Below are 21,854 nucleotides of genomic sequence, written 5' to 3' on the forward strand. Positions count from 1 at the left end.
AGTTCCTGGCTAGGGGAGCCAGTCCCCACCAGCTCTGTACAGTCCTCACCCGTTTGGGCTCCACGGCCTTGGCTACAAAATGGTACTTGTGCATGGCGCGCACCCACTGGCAGATAGACGTGCAGGCTTTGGACACCTTGGCAATGGCAGCTGGCTGGAACTCCTCATTGTCGATATATGGCTGGATGGCTTTGATAACTGCCTCCCCAATGTTGTCCTGAGGCAGAAATCACTGATCTCAGGACACTGCTTCCTAAGAAGGACAACTCAGATCCTGTCTCTCGCACTCACGCTCTGTCCCATCTGAGTCCAACCGTTGTTGGTGATGGGCCTGGGATCCTGTACTGCTAGCCGGCTCTCAGAGGCCGGGGCTAAGGCAAGCCCAGGAAAACAGAGCTCAGGCTGTGAGCCATCCTGGACTAGATGCCTCTCTAAGAAGGGTGTCTCTGGTCCTGTTCATGTAGGCCAGGCACTCAGTGAATTTCTGGACTGGAGAAGGGTTTCCCTGGAGGGGTTCTTGGCCTCCAGGCTGACCTAACCATGGTACAGTCCAAGAGGGCAGATAGATCCCCATGGACTGAAAATCTCAAATGGATAGACATCCAGAGACCTTAGAGGCAGCCAGCAGAAGCGGAGGCTCCCCAGGCATGGAGATAATACAGAGCAGCAGGTGAATCTCTTGACTAGGACAGGAAGAAATCTCCAAGCTGTGGAGCCTTGGAGTGACTATGGGTGATATCCTGTCGGCACAGGAACCTGCCCTGCTTCCAGTATCCTCAGTGGACTTCAGTTGGGGAAGGGGATGTTGCCATCCCACCTGACAGCTCCTTGTGTAGACTCCATGTCCAGTTACCCCGGACAGCTCTATGTCCCCACCAGGGGCATGTGTGCCCCAACTGCTGGTGGGGCAGGCAGTGGCAGAACAGAGAACATGGCACCTGCAGACACTGCTGATGGGTACTTTGCCAGCTCGCACGGTTCTGCTGTGTCCCACCCCCTGGCTTGCCCATGTGCTTAATGTGGTCACCTTGTCAAACTTGAAGAGGCTTTCAAGGAAGCGGCCTGGGTCTTGCAGCAACCCCTTGCCTGGCTCCCAGTAGTCATCCACTTTGGAGCCTGGCTTCTCTCCTGGTACCTTCTTGGGCTTGATGCCCTTCATGATGCACACAGCTTCGATGACCAGCTTCACTCCTGGGGGTGGGCGCTGCATGGCACGCACCTATGGGTCATGCCAAGAGGTTTAGAAGGGGCTGCCACAGGACCTAGGGCATTGGGACTGCCTGGTGTTGGCAACAGGAAAGTGGGACAAGCAGTGAGGATCTGGCCCTCATTCTGCTCCCTCCCTGTTAGTACACAGTCACCAAAGGATGTGCACAAGGTGGGCCTGGGGACACCATTAGGACCTAAGAGGACATAGAAAGGGATATGACAGTGAGTGTGAGGAGACGCCTGGCTGCCCACCTCTGTCACATCATTCTTGTTGAGGTTTCGAAGGCTGGCCAGGGCTGCATCCAGGGCCGGCAGGGCCTCATCAAGATCCTTCTGAGCATCATCAGCAATAGCTTGGGCCTTGTTGGCCTTCTCATTGGCCTTAATCTCCTCTGCCTGCACTGATTTCCGGGTCTCCTCAGCTATGGCTGTGTCCACCTGGGGATGGGAGACAGGGCATCCAGTGAGTGGCCAGCAGCAAGGGCAGGAATACCAACCCTCCCCCCTCTTTCTGAGGGTTTAGATTTTTACCCTTTCTAAGGGCCTCTTAGTTCCAATAGGTTGCTGAGACCCGGGAAGTCTAGGAGATCCTCCCACACATCTCCAGGGCCACAACAAGGCTTAGGAGTTTCCAGGTTTGGGCATTCCAGCCCTACAGGCCCACATTGCTATCTGTGCACGATGCAAAGATGCACCTCCCTGTTTCTTCAGGAAACATTTTGTAATACTCTGACTCGGTAGACCGGGACCCTTGAATAGTGGCAGAAAGCTGTCATGCTAATGGTGGTCTGTGTTGGGAGGACCGAACCCTCGATGTAAACCCTGATTCTGGGCAGCATCTGCACATCTGCTTGTGCCAGTTCTGCTGCTCAGTCTGAGTTGTGACATCATCAATGCCTGGCCTTTTTGGATTCATCTGCCTCGCTCTTCATAGATGCCCGGCCAAAGGAGTGCCTCCTGGCTTAACCTGCCTAAGTTACCTGCCAGGTAAATGAGCGCCCAGTGAATGAGGGAATGGAAGTGTGAAAGCCAGGGGCTAGCCATTCCGTGTTTGAGATGTTGAGTATTCTCACATAGGACCAGAGAGGAGGTGGGCTCAGGAGCTCTCGGTGTGCCGCCCAACCTTGATTTGGTCCATGGTGAGCATGGTGTCCTTGGCAGCTTCTTCCAGCAGGGGGCGCATAATCTCCAGCTCCTCCTGCATCTTGGCCACATCCTCAGAAGTGCGCAACAACTGAGTTTGAGAGCAGAGAAAACAAAACAAAACACAAAACAAAACAAAACAAAACAAAACAAAACAAAACAAAACAAAAACCAGATGTTATAGGGACGAGAGAGACCCCAGGCCTTAGGGCTCTGAGGATAGGGCCCTGCTGAATCACTTCCCTGTGTGGCCCCCAGGCTGCTCAGTGGTTTCTAGAGGAGGCCACCTCACTTCCTTAGAAGTTGGGGGTGCCTCTGTTTGCTCTCACCCTTCACTGATAATTTTTATTTTTATTTTTTCACTGAGAAGGAAGTCACCCTTTTCAGCACTTTGGGCTGTACAGTTTGAAATGCCAGGTCACCTTGGCATCAAAGACTGCTGAGACCCAGCCCAGGTAGCTAGCCACTGTCCTCAGGCCTTCCTCAGCCCTACCTTGTCAAGGCCACTCTTCATGCGGTTTTTGGCAGTCTTCAGTTCCATTTTCTTCTGCCCAATGAGGATGGAGAAAATATTGAGCAGCTCCAAATAGCTCTTGGGGGTCACATAGTTGTGGCGGGCCAGCTCTGCGAGGTACTCAACACATTTCCTGGCCACTGACTGGTGGATAAATACGCAAACTTGAATCTGTGGAGGTGGAGATCATGGATACTTGTAGTACTTCAGCAAAGACCAGGTACGGTGCCAGGTACCCATAAAGCCACCGTGTCCTGGTCCTGAGGAAAGGGTCACAGCACAATTTTACCTCAAATAAATAGTTTCCTAAGATCCTCATGACCTCCAGGCCCAGGTAACCCCCCTCTTTATTTTATTTTTATATGAGCACACTGTAGCTGTCTTCAGACACATACCAGAAGAGGGCATCGGATCCCATTATAGATAGTTGTGAGCCACCATGTGGTTGCTGGGAATTGAACTCAGGACCTCTGGAAGAGCAGTGAGTGCTCTTAATCACTGAGTCATCTCTCCAGCCCTTAGGCAACCTTTTATGTAGATGAAAAGCCCAAGGCCCATACTAGTCAAGAACAGACCTGGCCTTGACGGCAGACCCAGGTGTCTCCCAGCCATGGTCCAGGGCCCTTGGCACAGCTCCATGAGCTGCTTCCCTCTGAAAGGCCTAAGATGGTGTCCCCTCAGAGGTTGGGTCTAAGCCAGGAAAACATTGGCTTCATCTTAGCTCTTTGACCTCAGAGGTCCAACTCTCTGAGACTGAACCAGACAAACCTGGCTGATCCTATCTGCAATCTTTAAAGAGGTGTCGGGGCCCTTGGAAGAAGGGGGTGCTAACCATCTGTAGCACACTCTGGGTCACTACGTGATTCGTGGCCTCATTTTACACATGGAAGAACTGAGGTAATGCCATCAGGTAATGCCATCTCAGCAACCTTTTGCTGGCAGTGGTAGGCTTCAGTGATCCCGAGCCTCTATTAAGTGAGACATTTCTCCCCAAGAGACTGCTTCTTACCAAGATACCTACCAGCCCCTGAATCACTTCCTCCGAACATTCCAGTTCTGGGATCTCACTCAGGAACATGGTGGCCACAGATTTCAGGGCCTCTGCTGGCCACTCGTTAAACCAGTCAATGGTACAGCAGTTGACGAGTGAGGGGAACTGCCTCAGGCGAGCTCGGAAGACCTCTCCAATGGGACTGAGAGAGAAGGACCCACATGAGGTCTAGCAACACTGACTTAGGCACTCAGCACTCAGGGCCTGTCTATAGCCCTGTGTCATAGTAGCCAGGCCAAACCAACCTAGTAGTCCCGTCTGAATGCATGGTGGCCAGACCTGGGGCCACTTTTCATTTTAGAAGCACCCTCTCACACACATCCCTGAGGCCCCCATCTGGCTCGGTGACAAGTCTCTGTACCTCATGCACAGCACCATGTGGATGTTGCTACGCACACGTCCAGTATAGGCAGCCATGAGATTGGCTTTGGTAGGCTGCAGTCCCTGCTCCTGTATGTAGGGCCGCATGGTATTGACGATCTGGTCTTGCTCATCTGCACTATAGATGTTGGGGATGTCACCTGAGTTCAGGACGTTGTTAATGTCCTCTAGGAAGGACTCATTCTTGATCTGGAGAAGGACAAGGGGTAGGAGCTAAACTTTTATGAAAGTCCCTACCTATCACGTCCCATGAACAGTCTTCCCCGACCTTTTTTTTTTTTTTTAAGGTTTTTCGAGACAGGGTTTCTCTGTGTAGTTCCAGCTGTCCTGGAACTCACTCTGTAGACCAGGTTGGCCTTGAACTCAGAAATCTGCCTGCCTCTGCCTCCCAAGTGCTGAGATTAAAGGCGTGCACCACAACTGCCTGGCTTCCCCGACCTCTGTAATAGCCCCATATAGAAATTAGGCCAAGGTCACACCATTGACTTCGTAAGTCCTGGACTTACACTCAGATCTGCCCCACTGTGGAGGTTCTGAGTGTAACCCACGGGCTGTGGCAGGGCCCCGGCATCAGGGTGGTGGTATACAGTCTTCTGATTCTTTTCTAGCTCTCCTCCAGGCCTTATTTTACTTCAGGAAGAAACCATGGCCACCAACAGAGGCATCTGGCCTCACTTTCTTGACTACATGAAAGGGTTGGACAGGTCTAGGAGGGAGGGAACTTGTCTAGGGTTGGGGCATGATCTTGGAGCTCTTGACACAACCTGTAGTGCCAATCAGGCTTAAGTGCTGTCCTTTTTGTCTTGTGGCCTTTCTACTCAGAGACCTGGAAAGAGGCCTTATGCCCCCCCCCCCAAAGTGGAGCTATGGGTTCCCTATACCTCGGGAACAAATTACTTGTGGTCCTTAAGTAGGAAGCCATTGAGCTATGAGTAGTGTGTTATAGTACCAAAGTGCTGCTTTACCCTTGGAGCATGGGTAATGATCTCTGCTTCCCCTTAGTCTTTTTTTTTTTTTTGGTTTTTCGAGACAGGGTTTCTCTGTGTAGCCCGGGCTGTCCTGGAACTCACTTTGTAGACCAGGCTGGTCTCGAACTCAGAAATCCGCCTGCCTCTGCCTCCCGAGTGCTGGGATTAAAGGCGTGCGCCACCACGCCCGGCTTTCCCCTTAGTCTTGAGAGACTGGGTTTGGTTCCTCCTGTGATCAGCCTAATCATAATCCCACCAGGTCCTGATGTATAGGGAGTTGAGCATATAGGACTGAGCACCCTATAGGACACCACTTGGGGATGCTCAGAGTTCAGCCCACCCTGAGCCCTGCCCACTGCTGTGGTGGGTGCACCTGAGTGTCTGAGAACAGGAAGGTGATGGGGAGGTTCTGCAGGCCAGCTTTGAGCAGAACCTTCTTGACATCTTCACGCCACTCAGACATGCCGTAGTTCTTGGACAGCTCAATCTGGAAACACTCATACTCGGCCCTGGAGGCGGGAGTTTGAGTCAAGGTGTGCCAGAGGCCTGGAGCCAAGTGCTGATGGGTGGTGGGTATTCATTAGCCCCCCATCCCTGCTAGCCACCTGGTGTTTGGTCCTATCCAGGGAGGACTTATAGATTCCCCAGGCCTTGCACCCACACTCTTGTTTCCTGACCTTTGCCTACTATTTCTATGGCCTAGAATCCTGTCCCTTCCACCACCTGCCCTCTATGATTGGATTCTGAAAGCAGGCCCCCTGCATCTCTCTTCTAGGCATCTTTCTAGATGTTTTCCTCTAACCTCCCTTCTATAGCACCACAGGGTACTGTTGCTGCCTCTTCTTGAGGTCCAGGTCCCATCAGCAGCTCTTCTAGAATCTCATGGACCGAGTAGGTTTATGTCGGGGTAACACCAGGATTCTACCATGGTGGAAGGCATCTGTTCTAAACAGTCGGCCGCATGCCACCCACTGCCCACCATGATCCCTTACATGTGGGAGGCCAGCCGAGTGAGGGAGCTGCGGCCACTGCCACCAACACCCAACAGGAGCGCATTGCCCAGAGCCTGGCGCAGCGTCCGGCTGATGCGGCAGATATGGCTCATGGCGTCCACGAAGAGGACCAGCCTCAGCTTGGCTGTGTTGATCTGGTTGTAGTCCTCCATGTACTCCTCGATCACCTGCATCATCTGGGCACACGGGGGTGGAGGGGGATGGCAGGCTCTGCTCCATGGAGCTGGGCACACGGGGGTGGAAGGGGAATGGCAGGCTCTGCTCCATGGAGCTGGGCACACGGGGGTGGAGGGGGATGGCAGGCTCTGCTCCATGGAGCTGGGCACACGGGGGTGGAGGGGGANATGGCAGGCTCTGCTCCATGGAGCTGGGCACACGGGGGTGGAGGGGGATGGCAGGCTCTGCTCCATGGAGCTGGGCACACGGGGGTGGAGGGGGATGGCAGGCTCTGCTCCATGGAGCTGGGCACACGGGAGTGGAGGGGCATGGCAGGCTCTGCTCCATGGAGGGCTCTCCCAGCTCCCCACCTCTCTCTGTTCAGACCCAGAAATGTCAGTGATTGACTACTCTGTGACCTGGCCAGTTGCAGATTTTCTCCCGTGGGCTTGAACCTTGTCTGTCTTCAGGTGCAGCTGAGTTGACTCAGGACTGGCACGAGACATACTGAGAGAGCCCTATGCAGATGCTAGCTTTCCCCAGCCAAGTCTCTATACTCTAATAAGCTCCAGCCCCCATAGCCCCTATTGTGGACATACTAGGATATCTTATCTCATGTTGTTTCATGAGGAAACTGTAACTCTCTCTATTCATAAAGTCCTCAGTAAATGCCTCGGGCCCATCACCTCTTGCTGCTTTCTTTGGATTCTAGCCAGCTCTACCTTGAAAGTGTTTGGGGAGGCCCTTGTAGGAATCCCATGTCACTGTTTTTGTGGCAGCTCTTGCTATAGGTAGGTTCAGTAGTTGGGACACTGGAATGCTGAGTACCAGGCCCTCTTTGACAGAGAGCTGGCCATGGCTAGTTCTGTTCCCTGTGCATGGAAGGAATTCTGGCTTTCAGAAGTCAGGTCAGCCTCTGAGAAGCCTGATCCATGAGACACACCAGTCTGCAGCAATCTGGGTAAAACCATCTGGAAACTAGAGGATGTGCGTGGGAAAACCCACCAGAAGGTCCACTGCAGGCTCACAGCTTCAAGGCCACTGATGGAAACCTCAACCCTGTCACCCAAGGTCCTAACTGAGCCATAGCACCAAAACCCTTCTGCTCCTTTATGAAAGAATGGCAGCATGGCAAATGGGTGTGGTGTGTCACTGCTGGCAGGATTTGTCTCAGATGAACTCTTGATCTCACAGATGGGCTGCCTCACTAAACCCATGTGAATGGGAAACCGGGGCTCAGAGGAGCCGAAAGGTTTTTTTTTCTTCTTATCCTGACTTTCTAATGGTGATGGGAGTGGGCCTGGGGTCTTACACTTATCCTATGTAGAGTTTCAGACTCTCTCGGCCCTCTCTTTGGTGTTTTCTGGATTCCAGGGGATAGACTAAAGAACACCTACCAGAGTGGAGCAGCAACTCACCTTACTCTCACTGGTGATGAGCTCATAGGACTTTACATCTGAGCCTGGCGACATGAAGTCCCCATAAAGAATGGGTTGGAAGGGACAGACTTTGTTGAAGGCCACCCCAAACTCCTCCATCTGGGTTTCAAGGAGTTCATCAAACCAGCTGCGGTCTTCCTCATTCACCAGGCGGTCACGGAACACACGGCAGTTCTCATGGTACCATAGCCGCAGCAGCTGCACCTTGTCCTGAGAGTACCCAGTGTCAGGGCCTGTCTGGGTCCCTGGCCTGAGGTCATCATTTGAAGTGCCAGGGAAGACAGAGTACCAGGGGATAGGAGCACGGCTCTCAGGACTAGTCTCCTTCCTTTGACTTAGAGCTAGAGCTCCAGGCAGGAACTGCTGGGAGACGTGCCTCTGCACAACTGAAGACAAAGTGGATGGCAGAGTACCCTGAGCCCCCCTATCCCCAGGGCCCAGGGCCCACTAGGCACCAGGACTGGCAGCTGCATACTCCAGAGTCATCACTCCACTCCTCCTCTCTTCTAAACCTCCAAACTCTAAGCCTGAAAAGTAGACCTCACTTTCCTTATTCTTCTCTGACACCCCACCTCTAACTGCTTAGCAAGCCCCGCCAGTCGCTCTGTGCTTAGACCCACTGCCCAGCTGTTCCAGCTTCCACGCCTCTCCACCCGGGCACACTAAGGACGTTCCAGACTTTGCTCCTAATTCATTGGCTATGAGCTCGGCAAGGGCAGAACCAACTCTTGTCTTATCCACCTCACCTTCCTAGAGCCAGCCACACTTGGGTTGTTTAGGCAGTGGCCCCATGTGGCTCCCCATCTGAGCTCTCTGCTGGTCCCATGGCCTGTACATGCTGGCTCCTGTGCGTCCCCCTGCCCACTCCTCATATCTCCACATGCTTAGTTTCCAAAGGCACCTTGTGTGCCTCCACCAAGTCTTCTCAAACGGAAGAGGGAAATGGCCTCTACTAGGCTACGTTAGGGTTAGAGACTGAAGGCTTAAACTTGGGAGCTGTCTAGAGAGGATGGAAAGGGCAACAGGGGCATGAGGTGGGCCTGGCAGATACTCACCTCAACCTTAGATGGTTCAGCCATGAGCATTCCCTGGAAGACTTTGGACAGGTCCCTCAGGTTAAAGGTGTAGTGGGACTTGGCTGGCGTGGGCAGCAGCTGGGAGGTGATAATACCGTAGACATTGATGGTGGCATCCACGAGGGGCTCCGTCAAATCGTCGATGTTGGGGGCCCCAGCTGTGGGACAGGAGCGTGGGCTGGGTCACACAGACAGCTCCTAGCTTTTCTCCTTTGACCGTCCCCCCTCCTGCCCCCAGCACCTATTCCATAGCCTTAGGCTTGGGTTCCATATTTGTTCTAGTCCCTTCTTAGATGCTTCCTCCTTTGGAGGGCCTTCCTGAAGTCCCTACCTTAGAATGGGGATCTCTTGTTCTCTGTGCCTAAGATTACCCCCACATTCCAGACTACTAGCCACGCACAGGGCACTGAGATGCAGTCACAGAGCTGTGGCCATGAATGGGCTTAGGACTGGGGGAGCCTATGCCTGCCTTGCCTCGTGAGCCTATGGCCAGACCTGAACATGGCAATGCTGAGTCACACATGGGTCTACGGGCTTCAGGAGTGACCTGGTGGGTGTAGGGTGACCTGGACCTCAGGCTCGACCCTGTGGGCTCACCACCCCTCTGTTGGGTTGCTAAAGCCCCATCTGGCTTTTATCACCACCATCTCCATAAAAAAAATACCCCTGTCTCCATGTGGAGCTAAACTCTGAGAGTGGGAATGTGAGGTCCTGGGAGGACTCAGAAGGGACAAAGGGTCAGGAGACGAAGCATATTCCAGGTGATGAGCAAGAGGTTGATACACTCAGATGCCTCTCATCCTTGGCAAGCTTTGTCCTGGAAATGGATGACAAGGAGATAGCAACCAGGTGGAAAATGCTACTGAGAGACTTGCAGCAAGAGGGAAGTTTGGGAAACCTCAAAATCTGGAGTGAGCCCAGAAATGCTGGGGGACATCCTCCCCCCCCAAGAAGGGAGACATTTGAGCTGAGATCAAGAAGTGAGATTGCAGTGTGTCTGGGCAGAGCGGCCCACAAGAGCAAACACCTGTAGACAGGAGGTAAAGGATCAATGGGAGTGGCTGACCAGGAGATGTGATGTGTGGTGTGAAGCATGGACACTCTTCCCGGCACTGTCGCTTGGCTACAACAGTTGACCAGAAGGGGAGCATTGATCTTACTATACTTTTGGTGCTATGTATTTTTGAGACGGGGTCTTGCCCATGGTAGTCTTAAACTTGTGGACTGAAATGATCCTCCTCCTACGTTGGCCTCCTGAGTAGCTAGGAATATAGGCAGGCTTATGAACATTTTAACAGGTCCCTCTAGCTGCCGAAGGAGGATGGATCATTGCTAAGTGGAGGCAGAGTGAATAGACCAGGGGAGGGGCTGTCCCAATGATTGGGTGAAAGAGGACAGGGCGGCGAGCTGACTGAGGACAGACCCTGTGGAGATTGCCAAGGCATCTCCTGACAGTTGTCAGATGGCATGAGAGGAAGAGGATGAGCGTGAAGCTCTTGTCATGAGCATCTGGAAGGATGGAGCTGCCGGCCGGCAGGACATCAGAAACTTGGATGTGGACAGGCGCAATATGAGATACATGGAGGATAGATGGGAAAGGTGGGACCTGGTGTGTAGGGGGCTGGGGGTGGGGACTTGGAGGTGGGTGACGTAAAGATGACTTTAAATTTGAGCCAGGATGTATTTAAGTGTATTTAAGAGGGAAAGGGGCTGGGGGTCAGTGTCCAGGCAGTCCACGATGGGGCACCTAGTGTGACAGTTTGTGTTTGAGGCGGCTCCCTACCAAGGCTTGTGATCTGAAAGCTTGGTCCTTAGCTGGTGGATGTGATCACAGAGATGAGTGGATCGCCAACACACTGATCTCGTCAATAGGCTAAGTCACTGACAAATGGGTTCACAGTGAATTCGTGAAGGACGTGGGCCTGGCTGGAGGAAGAGGACTGCTTGGAGAGCATCTCTGGAGACTACCCATGGCCCCAGCATCCTCCTGTCTGCCTCTGCTTCCTCGATGCCACCGAGGGAACAAGTTTGCTTTACCATGCTTCCTGCTGTCATGGAGTTTTTCTCACCACAGCCCCAGAGCCCCTGAGCAAGCCAATCAGAGATGAAACTTTCAAATCAGCAAACAAAAAGAAACTGTTCCTTACTTAGGCTATTTTTTTTTTTTTCAGAGCAACACAACACTGACTGACACACCCAGGAGGGAGAAGGGCCTGGGAGAATGGGCTGTTTGTAGAGTGGATAAGGCCTGAGAGCTGACTGTTGGCATGGCTACCCTCTCATCACTGTGGTCAGCAGAGGAGGAGGCAACTCAGTGGGAGGCAGGAGGGATGTGGGCGTGTCAGAGGGAAAAGAATTCTGGAGCAGTTTTGTTATAAAGCTAAGAAGAGAAGTGAGGTAGTGGGGGAAGAGAAATTTTGTTTTGTTTAATTAAGACAGGAGAAACCTGGGTGAGCTTGTCTGTTTTTAGAACAGGGTCCACTATGTAGTTATGGGCTGTCCTCAAACTTATCATGTAGACCAGTAGATCAGGCTGGCCTCAAATTCACAGAGATGTGCCTGCCATTGCCTCTTGAGTGCTGGATTAAAGGCATATACCACCATGCCCCACAGCATCTTCATGTGTTGAGGGCTCAGTGGAACAGAAGAAATACTGCTAGTGGGGGCTGTGTGACTCCCATCATCATTAGGCCAAAGAGGAGAAGCCAGTCATGCACTATAATAGGAAGTTCCCTCCTGGTCAAGGTGACCGGAGCCACGGGGAGATTCCTGTGACACGTTGAGATCCAGATCCTAAGGCTCAGAGAGGGAGTTTGGCAACCTCTTTCAGCTGAGAGGAAGAGAGGGAAGAGGTGGGCACCAAGACAGGACAGAACCTGACGTGGCCCTGAAGTGATGACTGACAGATTAGAGCTGCCTGAGGCTGCCTCCTGGCTGCAAATCACCCACTTTCCTGCTGGTGCCTGCTCCCTGGAGAAGCAGGCTCCTCTTCACTGTGGCTCTTTCAGACTGAGGAGTTTGTTGGCTCCATTTCTTTTCTTTTTTTTTTTTTTTTTGGTTTTTCGAGACAGGGTTTCTCTATATAGCCCTGGTTGTCCTGGAACTCACTTTGTAGACCAGGCTGGCCTCGAACTCAGAAATCCTCCTGCCTCTGCCTCCCGAGTGCTGTGATTAAAGGCATGCGCTACCACGCCCAGCTGTTGGCTCCATTTCTTCATTCACTCCTCTTTCCATCCCACCATGAGTGTCACACCGAGCTAGGCACCACAGGGTGAAGTGGCTCCACATGGTACTGGAGCCTGAAGAGGAGCCTCGGCAGTGCTGACTTGTGCTCTGGTTCCAGATGGGCCCGAGGAAGGCCCACTATGGTCCATGGTCCTAACCTTAACCCATCTAGCTGTAGCCAGAGTCCAGAGTTGAGTGCAGCCCCCAGACTAGAGTCCCTTTCCTTCAAGACCCTCCCAGGCTGCCAGTCGCACTTACGCACAGGCTCTCGGTAACTTTTCTCTCCAAGGAGTCCATCTGCAGGGTTGAGAGACAGAAATAAGGTTCAGAGTTAGGGGGTCACTTGCTGCCCACCTAGGCCAGCTGAGGCCCTCTAGGAAGCTCCTGAAGCCACTGTTTCCCACCCTTCATCAGCGAGATAGGCCCCTCCCCCCGGCTGTACGTGAAAGAGAGACCTGGCTTAGAACTCTGGCAGGGTAGCCCAGGCTTGACCTGCAGCTCTTTTACCCAGCATGGTGCCAGTGGTGCTTCATGGACAGGGTGTGCTGGGTGGGAGGTGGGTTACTGGAGAAGCAGCATCCAGGGGGCTTTTTCCAAGCTCCAGGATGGAGCAGGGCTACTTTCCCCCTCTAGTCTTTCTAGGTTCTCCTTTTCGTGAAAAGTGGTGGTCATTCCACATGAGCTTATACATGTCTCTATGTAAGTGAATGGATGTGTGGAGATCCGTATCTATTACATATGCAATATGCAGACTTGTTGCCTGGCTTTATTTTAGATGCTATGTGCCATATATTATTCAAGAGTGACAGGTACTAATATTAGCGCCCATTGGTAAAGAAACCAAGGTTCAGAGAGGTTCATGAGCTTGCCAGTTGTAACAGCAGAGTAAAGGCGTAAAACTGGGGATGCAGTCAGTGACTCAGTCCCTTCTTCCTGCCCAGTGCGATTCAGCTGTCTCTGGTGTGACAACTAGCTCGGCCTTCGTCCATGGCTTCTCTTGGCCCAACCTGATACTCACCCATCCAACACCCCAGGATTATAGAGAAGATGCGTTTCTTGCTGACTTCATCCATCTCGATGAATGACAGGTAGTTGAAGTGGCGTGTCAGCCTTGGAGTGATAGCGTTCCTGCCTCCCCCCGGGGGACCCATGGCACAGACAAAGTTGATATCCACCAGGTTCTTGAAGGCTCCTGAGTGGGAGCAGGAAGTTAGAAGCACACGATAAGAACATACATTGAAAGTGTAATTACAGGCGTGGGGAGAGCGTAAAGCATTTGAATCCCCAGTACCCACATAAAACCCAGGTAGGTGTGGCAGTGTGTCTGCAATCCTAGAAACTCGGGAGGTAGAGAGACAGGGGTCAGCTGGCTAGCTAGACAAGCTGAATCGGCAAGTTCTGGGTTCAGTAGGAGACCCTGCCTCAGTTATATGGACAGCAATCAAGGGAGATACCGAACATGAACCTGCAAACACACATGCTCACATTCATGCAAACACATGTACACATATGCATGCAAAAATGTGATTTACCAGTATAAAGAGAGTGTGTTAACAGACGCTGAAGATGTTCTTTGACCTAACAGTCCCTTCCCTCATTTTAAGAGAAATTAAAATATTTTTTGTGGACTCCTAAAGTGGCCTGTGCTCCTGCATCTACTGTACTCTTCACCCAGCACACGCAGCCCACTACCCGCTGTCCCATGATACCACGCACCGATGACCTTTCGGTCATACCAGCCACCGTGGTCCATCCACTGGCGCAACAGCTCAATAGGTGGCTGGGCACCATATGTCTCCAGGGCTGGCATGTTCAGGTCGTCAATGAAGAAGATGAAGTTGCGCCCTAGGGGTGGCCCGAACACACCCTTTCGTCTGTGGGAGAAGCTGCGTGAGCCCAGCACCCATGGGCACCAGGTCCTCTGAGAATAAGAAGCAGCTGAATGGCTCCTCACTAAACTTTAGCCTCCTCCAAACTGCTAAAACTTATGACCAGCCCTCCATCTTGGGACATTTGGGACAAGCTGACCTCTATCTTACGTCTTTAAATAGAGTTCTACTTCCCAGAAAGGTGTCTAAGTGCACAGCCCTGCCTTAGTGGCCAATGAAAGCCCCGCAGGTAAGACTAGACAGATCCTGAAAGAGACAAGGGAGATCGGAAAGGCAACCTAAGGTCCCCTGCGGGGCTTTCTGGTTCCTGCGGGGCCATTTCAGCCAAAGCCAAGAGCAGAATTAGGTGGGGAGATGACAGAGCAGAGCTGTGGCTGTGGAAGGAACCAGAGGTGTCCTGCCTCTTGTCCAGCTTGCTGTCGATGAGGTCCTGGGTCTGGTTGGCTGAAGTACGGGCTGAGAAGGTGAGGAAGTGGCTGATATATTCCAGTGGCAGGTACTTGAGAAGCTTGTTAGAGACTGTGAGCGTCTTCCCCGTGCCCGTCGGCCCGATACACAGCACCTGGGATCGTGGTGAGCAGGAAGGTGGGGCACACACAGAGCGCATGCAGAGGGAGCCACCAACTTGTTGGTGTGCAAGACTAGCCATTCCCTAACCTGAGCCTCGGGTGGGCAGGAACAGGGCACGATGGGGCACTCACAGGCTTGTGGTTGGTGAGCAGCATGCCCAGCAGGTAGGACATCTGCACAGTGTCCATGGTAGGCACAATGATGTTGCAGTAGTTTGTGTCTGGCATCATGGTGAATGGGGCTGAGTAGTCCATCCACTTTACCCAGGAAACCTGGAATCACATCTGGTTCAGGATGGGTCTGAAATCCCTTCCCACTCTTGGCTGTGGCCCCACAGCAGGAGGAAGAGGTATTGTCCCGCTGGGCGTCGGCAAGAGCATCAGGGGAACAGCTACTTCTGAGAGAGACAGGGTCATCTGCTCTTTACATGGGATGGCAGGCTCCCAGTACAAACTGCCAGGAATGGAGGTTCTGTGAACACAGCTGAGAAGTAGGGGCTACCTGACTGCAGTTGCTGGGGTGGCAGCCTTCCTACACACAGCCAGTCACTAGGTCTTGGCAAGAAGATGCTCTGGGAACTGAATAGCCCAGGAATGCAAAGGTGCTCACTGTTTATTTTTAGGCTAACCAAGGGGTTGGCAACACCAGAACCCAGGGCACTGACAGCTGGATGCTAGAGGCCATCTGGTACTGTCTCCCTACTGTTCCTGCCTCATAAATCCCCTCCCCCATGACCCTTGCAAAATTCCTTCAACGGAGGTGTCAGTTTGGCCAAAGCAACATGTCCCACTTGTGGCCGTTCTGATGATTAGACCCAAATGTACTCAAAGCTCCACAGCAGGATTCTACATAGTGACTTTCTGTCACCTCCTCTGGGCCTTGAGGGCCCTGACCCTGGAATAATGATGAACTCAAGAGCCCTGATTGGCTGGTAGTTAAGATGGGAACACTAAAGTAGGGTGCCAGGCATGCTCCTGGACCTTAGGGAGCTAGGTTTCAGGAAAAATGGGGGCTCTTAACTAGAAAAAGAGGGCTGGTTTGGACTCAGCACCAGTATGGAAGAAACATTTGTCTGGGAGGCAAAGCACACTGACGCCTCCGAGGTCTGTGCTCAAGCTCAGCTCTCACACTGACTAGCTGAGTATGAGAGTTTTGTGCCTCAGTTTTCATGTCTGTGAAATGAACACAATAATAAACATCTGGCAGACTGCGAAGCTCTGTGTGATGATGTCAACACCCAACACCTCTGACCTGCCACCTGTCAGTGTGGCTTTCTCTAAGTGGCCACTATTCATTGAAGGGAAAATCCCCACAGCCCAGCCTGGCTCTCCCCTCCCTCCATCCCAGGCAGCCCCGTGGCCACCTGTTTGTTCTCATCCTCTTCTTCATCATCATCCTCAGTGCTACTGATCCCTGCGTCATCCAGTCTGTAATCGTACACCAGCCCGTCTTCTGGGAAACCTAGTTTCACCTGTCAGGACCAAGAGAAGCAGCCTGTGAGGCCCGGCAGGCTGTCTGCCATCGGCCCCGGGGACCCGGCCTGCCCCTTCCACCTCTTTACTTGTTCAAGCCTCATCTTCAACCTTAGCCATTGACTGAAGCTGATGCGGCTGGTGTGGTCCCCTGTGGCGCCTACACTCCAGACCAGGGAGAAGATGAACCAGGGCTCTATCAGCTCTGGGATATGACTCAACTTTTCAGAGGGTATCTTCTTGAGGCCCTGGGAACAGAGGGAACGGCGTTAGGCTAAGTGGGCAGATCACACAAGTTTTTGTTTCCCTGCAGCACACTGGAGGAGGGGAGGGGGATCATGATTCAGTGCTTCCGGGAGGCTGGGTAGGCTCTTTGCAGCACCAGCAAGAAGAGAAGGCAGGAGGAAAGAGGCCTCACACCCCACCGTGTGTGCTGTACCTCTCTGGGTAGGAAAGGTCTGAAGAAGCAGTCGAGGAGCTTGAGGAGGCTCATTGTCAGGTTGCTGTTAGTCGAGGCAATCACTTCCTTCACTGTGTTCCGAACAAAGTTGATGGAATTCTGTTGGGAACAAGCGCCAGGCCCACATGGCCATTGGGGTGACAGCTCTCTGCCACCACTCTTTGGCTGGGTGTTCCTATGGCCTCACTTACCTCCAGGAACTTGGTAAAGAGACTCTTGAACTGTTCCTCGTAGGGCTTTATTATGGCAGGGAGACGTTTTAGCCAGCACTCAACGAATGGCATGAGCCCTAGGATGCTGGGCTCCAGGTACACCATGCCACAGCGGGAGACTGTGGCTGGTGAGGCCACTGCCAGGTCCTGCACCTCGAACATCATGGTCATTGCCTGGTGCCAAGGTAGAATGTGTAAGGGGGACAGTTAGCAGCCCCCAAGTAAGGAAAAGAGATACGGGACTTTGGGGGAATTGCTTGCCCATTCTGCCAGAAGACTCTCTAGGCAGGCTCTTATAGGGAGGATCGGGGCTGCAGCTGAGGTTCGGGGATCCCTGAATCCTCATTCGATAATGTGGCCCTCCACAGAGCCCTGAGGGAGAGACAAAGCTGGAGAGTCCTGGACTTTCTGGCTAATGTGGAGCTCCTAAGAGCCTGAGGAACCGGACAGGGAATATGTTTATTTGTTTGTTTGTTTGTTTGTTTCATAGCCCCAGTCACACACACTGGCTCACACTGACTGCCACATGTTCTCAGGGGTTTAGTGTATATACAGTCTGAAATGCTCTCATGCCCAGGCCACAGCCAGCTTTCTCAAGAACTCAGCTACATACACCAATCAGGACCCCTGTGGTCAGGTTTGTGCTACCAGTCTCCAGCTCCTGAACACACCGCTATAACTGGCTTTAAAAAGGGCAGATCATGGCCAAGAGTGGAGTGGACCCGGGAGGCAGGAGGCAGCATAAGTTAGGGGACCAGTAGGGCAGTTCCTATGGGCCTAGACTTGGGACACCACAGAAAGCAGGCTTTCTGAAAGACAGCTACATAGGACGTGGCTCCGAGAAGGGGATTCAGGGCTGGGAGGGGGTACTGGGGGGTGGGGCCCAGGGTCCTGTCATCGGGCTCCTTGGTGTGTTGGGCATGACAGCAGACTCCAGAGCCGGCTAGCTGCAGAAGAGAACAGGTGGGTGGGCGGGCAGCACACCTCTGTGAGTTTGATGATCTCCCCAGAGCTGAGGCACAGCTTCTTATTGTCATCCAGCACGGTGTTCATGTTCTCTATCCAGACGGCATCCACTGGCCCGTCGAACATGTACCATTTTTTGTTGGTGTCAGATGCGATGGCCCCGGCCCGGATGAGGGAGGAGAAAATCCCATCTGTCCTGTAACCACCAGGGAGGAGAAGGGATGTAGGTGCCAGGGAGGCGGGGTGATGGCACAAATGGTCCCCAGGGAAACCTAGTTACCCAGCTGGCTCTCATCTTTTAACATTTTTTTTTAAAGATTTATTTATTTATTATATGTAAGTACACTGTAGCTGTCTTCAGACACTCCAGAAGAGTGTCTGAAGACACTCCAGATCTCCTTACAGATGGTTGTGAGCCACCATGTGGTTGCTGGGAATTGAACTCTGGACCTTCGGAAGAGCAGTCGGGTGCTCTTACCCACTGAGCCATCTCACCAGCCCTTTTAACATTTTTTATTAGCACATGTTAATTATGTTTAACCATGGGTTTCATCATATTGTCTTCATACACTGATATAATTCAGTTTTTGAGTGGTTACCAAGCAGATACAGAAGTATTGGTCAATTTTAAAAAGAGAGAAAGAGAAAGAAAGAAACTGGTTTCTTAAAAACATTGATTTACGCCAGGCATGGTAGCGCACGCCTTTAATCCCAGCTCTTGGGAGGTAGAGGAAGGCCGATTTCTGAGTTCAAGGTCAGGCTGGTCTACAAAGTGAGTTCCAGGACAGCCAGGGCTATACAGAGAAACCCTGTCTCGAAAAACAAACAAACAAACAAAAAACAACAAAAAAACCAAACAAACAAAAACCCAAAACCAAAAAACCCAAAACATTGATTTATCTTCAAAAGAAACATTCTAAGATTCCCCACCTGCATCCCCATTGTGGATATCTGAAACTGTGCATAGTGAAGAATCCTACATATAAGCTGGTTTATTCTATATACAAATACGCATGAGAACGTTGATTTATAATTAGATATATTATTAGACAGGACACTATAGTCCTGTATTTTAGTGAGATGCATGCATCTGGAGAAGGGCAGCTGAGGGGAAGCAGCCTTGAATGTTACAACCCAGGGCTCCTGAGAGGCAACAACAACACAAAAAGCAAAAACCCCTGAACATCTTCTCCGGATGTATTATAGTAGGATACTATAATAAAAGTTTACACTATGGAGCCGTAGTTGGTTAAACGAGGAGTTATTTAACACACGCAGCGAGACCATGAGTCAGTTTGGTAACTGACACAGTTAATAGGGGCTAATGGAGAGACAAAGACCATGAACACAGTGGGCAACTGTGGCATGGGATGGATCAGTACAGGATTTCTTCCCACTGTTCAGAATGTACAATTTAGAAATGCATGAGTTCTGCTTATCTGGGACTTTCATTTCATATTTACAGATTGACCTCAGGCAAATGGATACAGAAATGAACTGTCTGATGGGGTAGGGTGGGGACAGCCAGGGTTCTACTATATTTTGAATAAAACTCTAAGGTCACATATAGATACAAATGTATTTCCAAATCTATGACCTGTTTTGGCTAGTGTATTACTTACATACAACGTATTGCGATCACTGGTTCTCGTGTTCTTAACTCTTCGTATCTTCACTCATTAAAACATTATAATGGGAAAAATTGGAGCTCTTGGTGTAACATAGTATAATGGGACCATGCTTATACCCCCTGCTGAGTTCCCACGGAAGTCCCTGTGCATAAAGGTGAATGGTGGTTTCCCAGTGGGAGGAAGAAGTGGGAGGGGAGGGGGGAGGAGCTGGAGAGGGGACACTTCTGCTTCATAACCTAAGAAAGGCTCAGTTTTCACCAGCTCTCTATGCCAGGGAAAGAGTCTCTGCTTGGTTCCTGAGTCTCCTTGGCAACCAACCCTGCCAAGTCAGTTTAGACAAGCCCTCACCTCGCACACTTACCCACCACAACACCTGTTCAGGACCCCACTCTCCTCCTCCTGCAGGTGAGGTCTGACCACTTGGCCCATCTTAAGCAAGAACCTTGTGAGGTCAGTTTATCCACAAACACCCTTACTCCTGATGTACCCTCTTAGGAATTCTCTATCCACTGGTGTTTACTGTGCCCCATTGGCCCTTGCTGTGTTTGGAGTTGAGTTCATTCTGTCCCCGATCTTGAGACCATGCCCAGGTAGCTTCTATGTTTGTGGTCATGGTCCCAAATAAAGTCTTCTTTAGCATGCTTTGAGATACAGTTAGATATTTTTCTTCAATGGGACATTTTCCTGGGCTGACCTATGAACCCCACCACCACTCACATGAGTCTCTAGTGGACATGGGAAAGACCATTAAACAGAAATGGGGAGACCAAGCAGCCACACTGGGAAAGGAAGGTGAATCTGTCCTCATTGGTGCCCAGCCCTTACTGGCTCACAGGGCACCACAGCTAAGCACACATTTCCAGCAGGAGATGGAAGACCGGAGAAGATGCTCAGAGGTTTTTGCTTTTTGTGTTGTTGTTGCCTCTTAGGAGCCCTGGGTTGTAACATTCAAGGCTGCTTCCCCTCAGCTGCCCTTCTCCAGATGCATGCATCTCCCTAAAATACATGCCTAGCCTGGGAGCGAGGCCTGGAAGTGACCTCTTCAGCTTCTCTCAGGGTAAAGACAACCATCTGCTGAGTGTTCATCCACACCAGCCACTGTTCCCCAGTGCACTTCCTGTGTCAAGTCCCTTTCCTTGCCACTATAACCCTGCCATTATTGTCGTCCCTGTGCTAATGTCAGAACTGAGGAAAGTCGCTAAGGGATGAAGTGGGATGGCGCATATCATCCTAGGCTTTCTGCTGAGAGCATAAACTCCTCTCTGCCACTGCAGGCAGCCTGGGAGCGCATCACTGGGAGCAGCTTGGGGCTCACTCACCACTCATGGGTGAGCAGGTCAAACTCCCCATACAGCTGGCCCATCGTGATGGACTTGGGGTTGAGCACGTAGTAGTTGACAGCTTCATACACGCCACCACTGATGGATGGCTTCCCTTTCAGCAATGTCATGGCGGCTGCCAGGACTCTGTAACACTGGGGAGTCACCACCAGAAAGTGACCCTCCTGGCTTCTCAGAGAGCAGGGATGCAGTGGGTTGGGGGACTACAGGAAGTGGGGAGGGCAGCCCAGACGCCAGAGGGGTACAGGTGCAGGCTGATGCCCTTGTTGGAGATGCATGCCCCCTCTGCCCCAACCCTAGCCATGCTTGGCTCTGCTTACATTACTCTTGCCAGAGCCTGTGGGCCCAACAAGCATGAGGCCGTGCCGTACCACTGTGGTCTCATACAGCTGGATGCACTTGATCAGGAAGCCTAGGGGCCAAGGCAGGGGAACACGGGTTAAAGGATGGACTCGAACCATGGCTCTGAAGCTAGCTCGTGTGGTCTTAGGTGAGTCACTTGAGCCCCTGAGCCTCTCTGTCTTCATGAGCACAGTGGGGAATGCAGTAACGTCTATGCCACAGCCAGGGCAGGTGAGGCCCCATGCACAGGGCCTACAGGGCACAGAGTAGGACCTCTCTAGATGCCAATCACCATTACTGTTACTACCGTTGCCTAACGTCATCTAGTTGGGTGGTCAGACATCATGGAGCCTCCAACTTCTTTCACAAAGTGGCTTGCCCAGCCTCCTGAGAGCACCAGCCTGAGAAAGTGCTGTCCAGTGCGAGACGAAGTTCAAGGGTCATTGTCCTGGTCAGTGAGGAGCTTTAGGTAAGAGTCCATGGTTTTGACCCAAGGGGTTGTGATGGTTGTGGCTCTGGCAGGCCCAGGGGGGGTCCCTGCCAAAGGGACAGGGTGCAATTACCTAGGGATGACAAAGCTGATTTAAGGCTGTAGGGAAAGAGAAGAGGCCAGGGCTTGATTTAACAAGCTTGCTGGATCTAAGTGCAGGGGATGGCCAGGGAAGGGACTGTTAAGCCACACATGGAACAGGGAGCACTGAGCTACAGGCCGGGCAGGGTTGAGACAAGCTCATGGACAGGCCCTAGTGGAGAGCCGGTGTGGACAGATATCCTTCCTTAGAGAGCCCCCCACCCCC

General features: G+C 52.0%; 1 protein-coding gene across 2 annotated transcripts in view; it reads right to left on the reverse strand.

Annotated features, from left to right (window-relative positions):
• The window catches only part of Dnah1 (dynein axonemal heavy chain 1), a 70,574-nt gene that overhangs the window by 9,971 nt on the left and 38,749 nt on the right, over positions 1 to 21,854 (reverse strand). For both annotated transcript variants that reach the window (XM_021181308.2, XM_021181307.2), the window contains exons 35-57: positions 21,036 to 21,127; positions 20,695 to 20,849; positions 17,763 to 17,940; positions 16,758 to 16,952; positions 16,546 to 16,665; positions 16,196 to 16,354; positions 15,998 to 16,105; positions 14,766 to 14,906; positions 14,466 to 14,626; positions 13,892 to 14,049; positions 13,194 to 13,367; positions 12,434 to 12,472; positions 8,930 to 9,108; positions 7,854 to 8,084; positions 6,259 to 6,455; positions 5,640 to 5,775; positions 4,279 to 4,487; positions 3,888 to 4,059; positions 2,846 to 3,037; positions 2,333 to 2,443; positions 1,462 to 1,647; positions 1,028 to 1,219; positions 50 to 217 (exon numbers count right to left, since the gene is read on the reverse strand). In XM_021181308.2, coding sequence (XP_021036967.1) covers positions 50 to 217; positions 1,028 to 1,219; positions 1,462 to 1,647; positions 2,333 to 2,443; positions 2,846 to 3,037; positions 3,888 to 4,059; positions 4,279 to 4,487; positions 5,640 to 5,775; positions 6,259 to 6,455; positions 7,854 to 8,084; positions 8,930 to 9,108; positions 12,434 to 12,472; positions 13,194 to 13,367; positions 13,892 to 14,049; positions 14,466 to 14,626; positions 14,766 to 14,906; positions 15,998 to 16,105; positions 16,196 to 16,354; positions 16,546 to 16,665; positions 16,758 to 16,952; positions 17,763 to 17,940; positions 20,695 to 20,849; positions 21,036 to 21,127 — 3,653 coding nt within the window. The remainder of the gene's footprint in view (positions 1 to 49; positions 218 to 1,027; positions 1,220 to 1,461; positions 1,648 to 2,332; positions 2,444 to 2,845; positions 3,038 to 3,887; positions 4,060 to 4,278; positions 4,488 to 5,639; positions 5,776 to 6,258; positions 6,456 to 7,853; positions 8,085 to 8,929; positions 9,109 to 12,433; positions 12,473 to 13,193; positions 13,368 to 13,891; positions 14,050 to 14,465; positions 14,627 to 14,765; positions 14,907 to 15,997; positions 16,106 to 16,195; positions 16,355 to 16,545; positions 16,666 to 16,757; positions 16,953 to 17,762; positions 17,941 to 20,694; positions 20,850 to 21,035; positions 21,128 to 21,854) is intronic.

The sequence above is a fragment of the Mus caroli genome, chromosome 14 (genome assembly GCF_900094665.2).
Source record: "Mus caroli chromosome 14, CAROLI_EIJ_v1.1, whole genome shotgun sequence".
Lineage (NCBI taxonomy): Eukaryota > Metazoa > Chordata > Mammalia > Rodentia > Muridae > Mus > Mus caroli.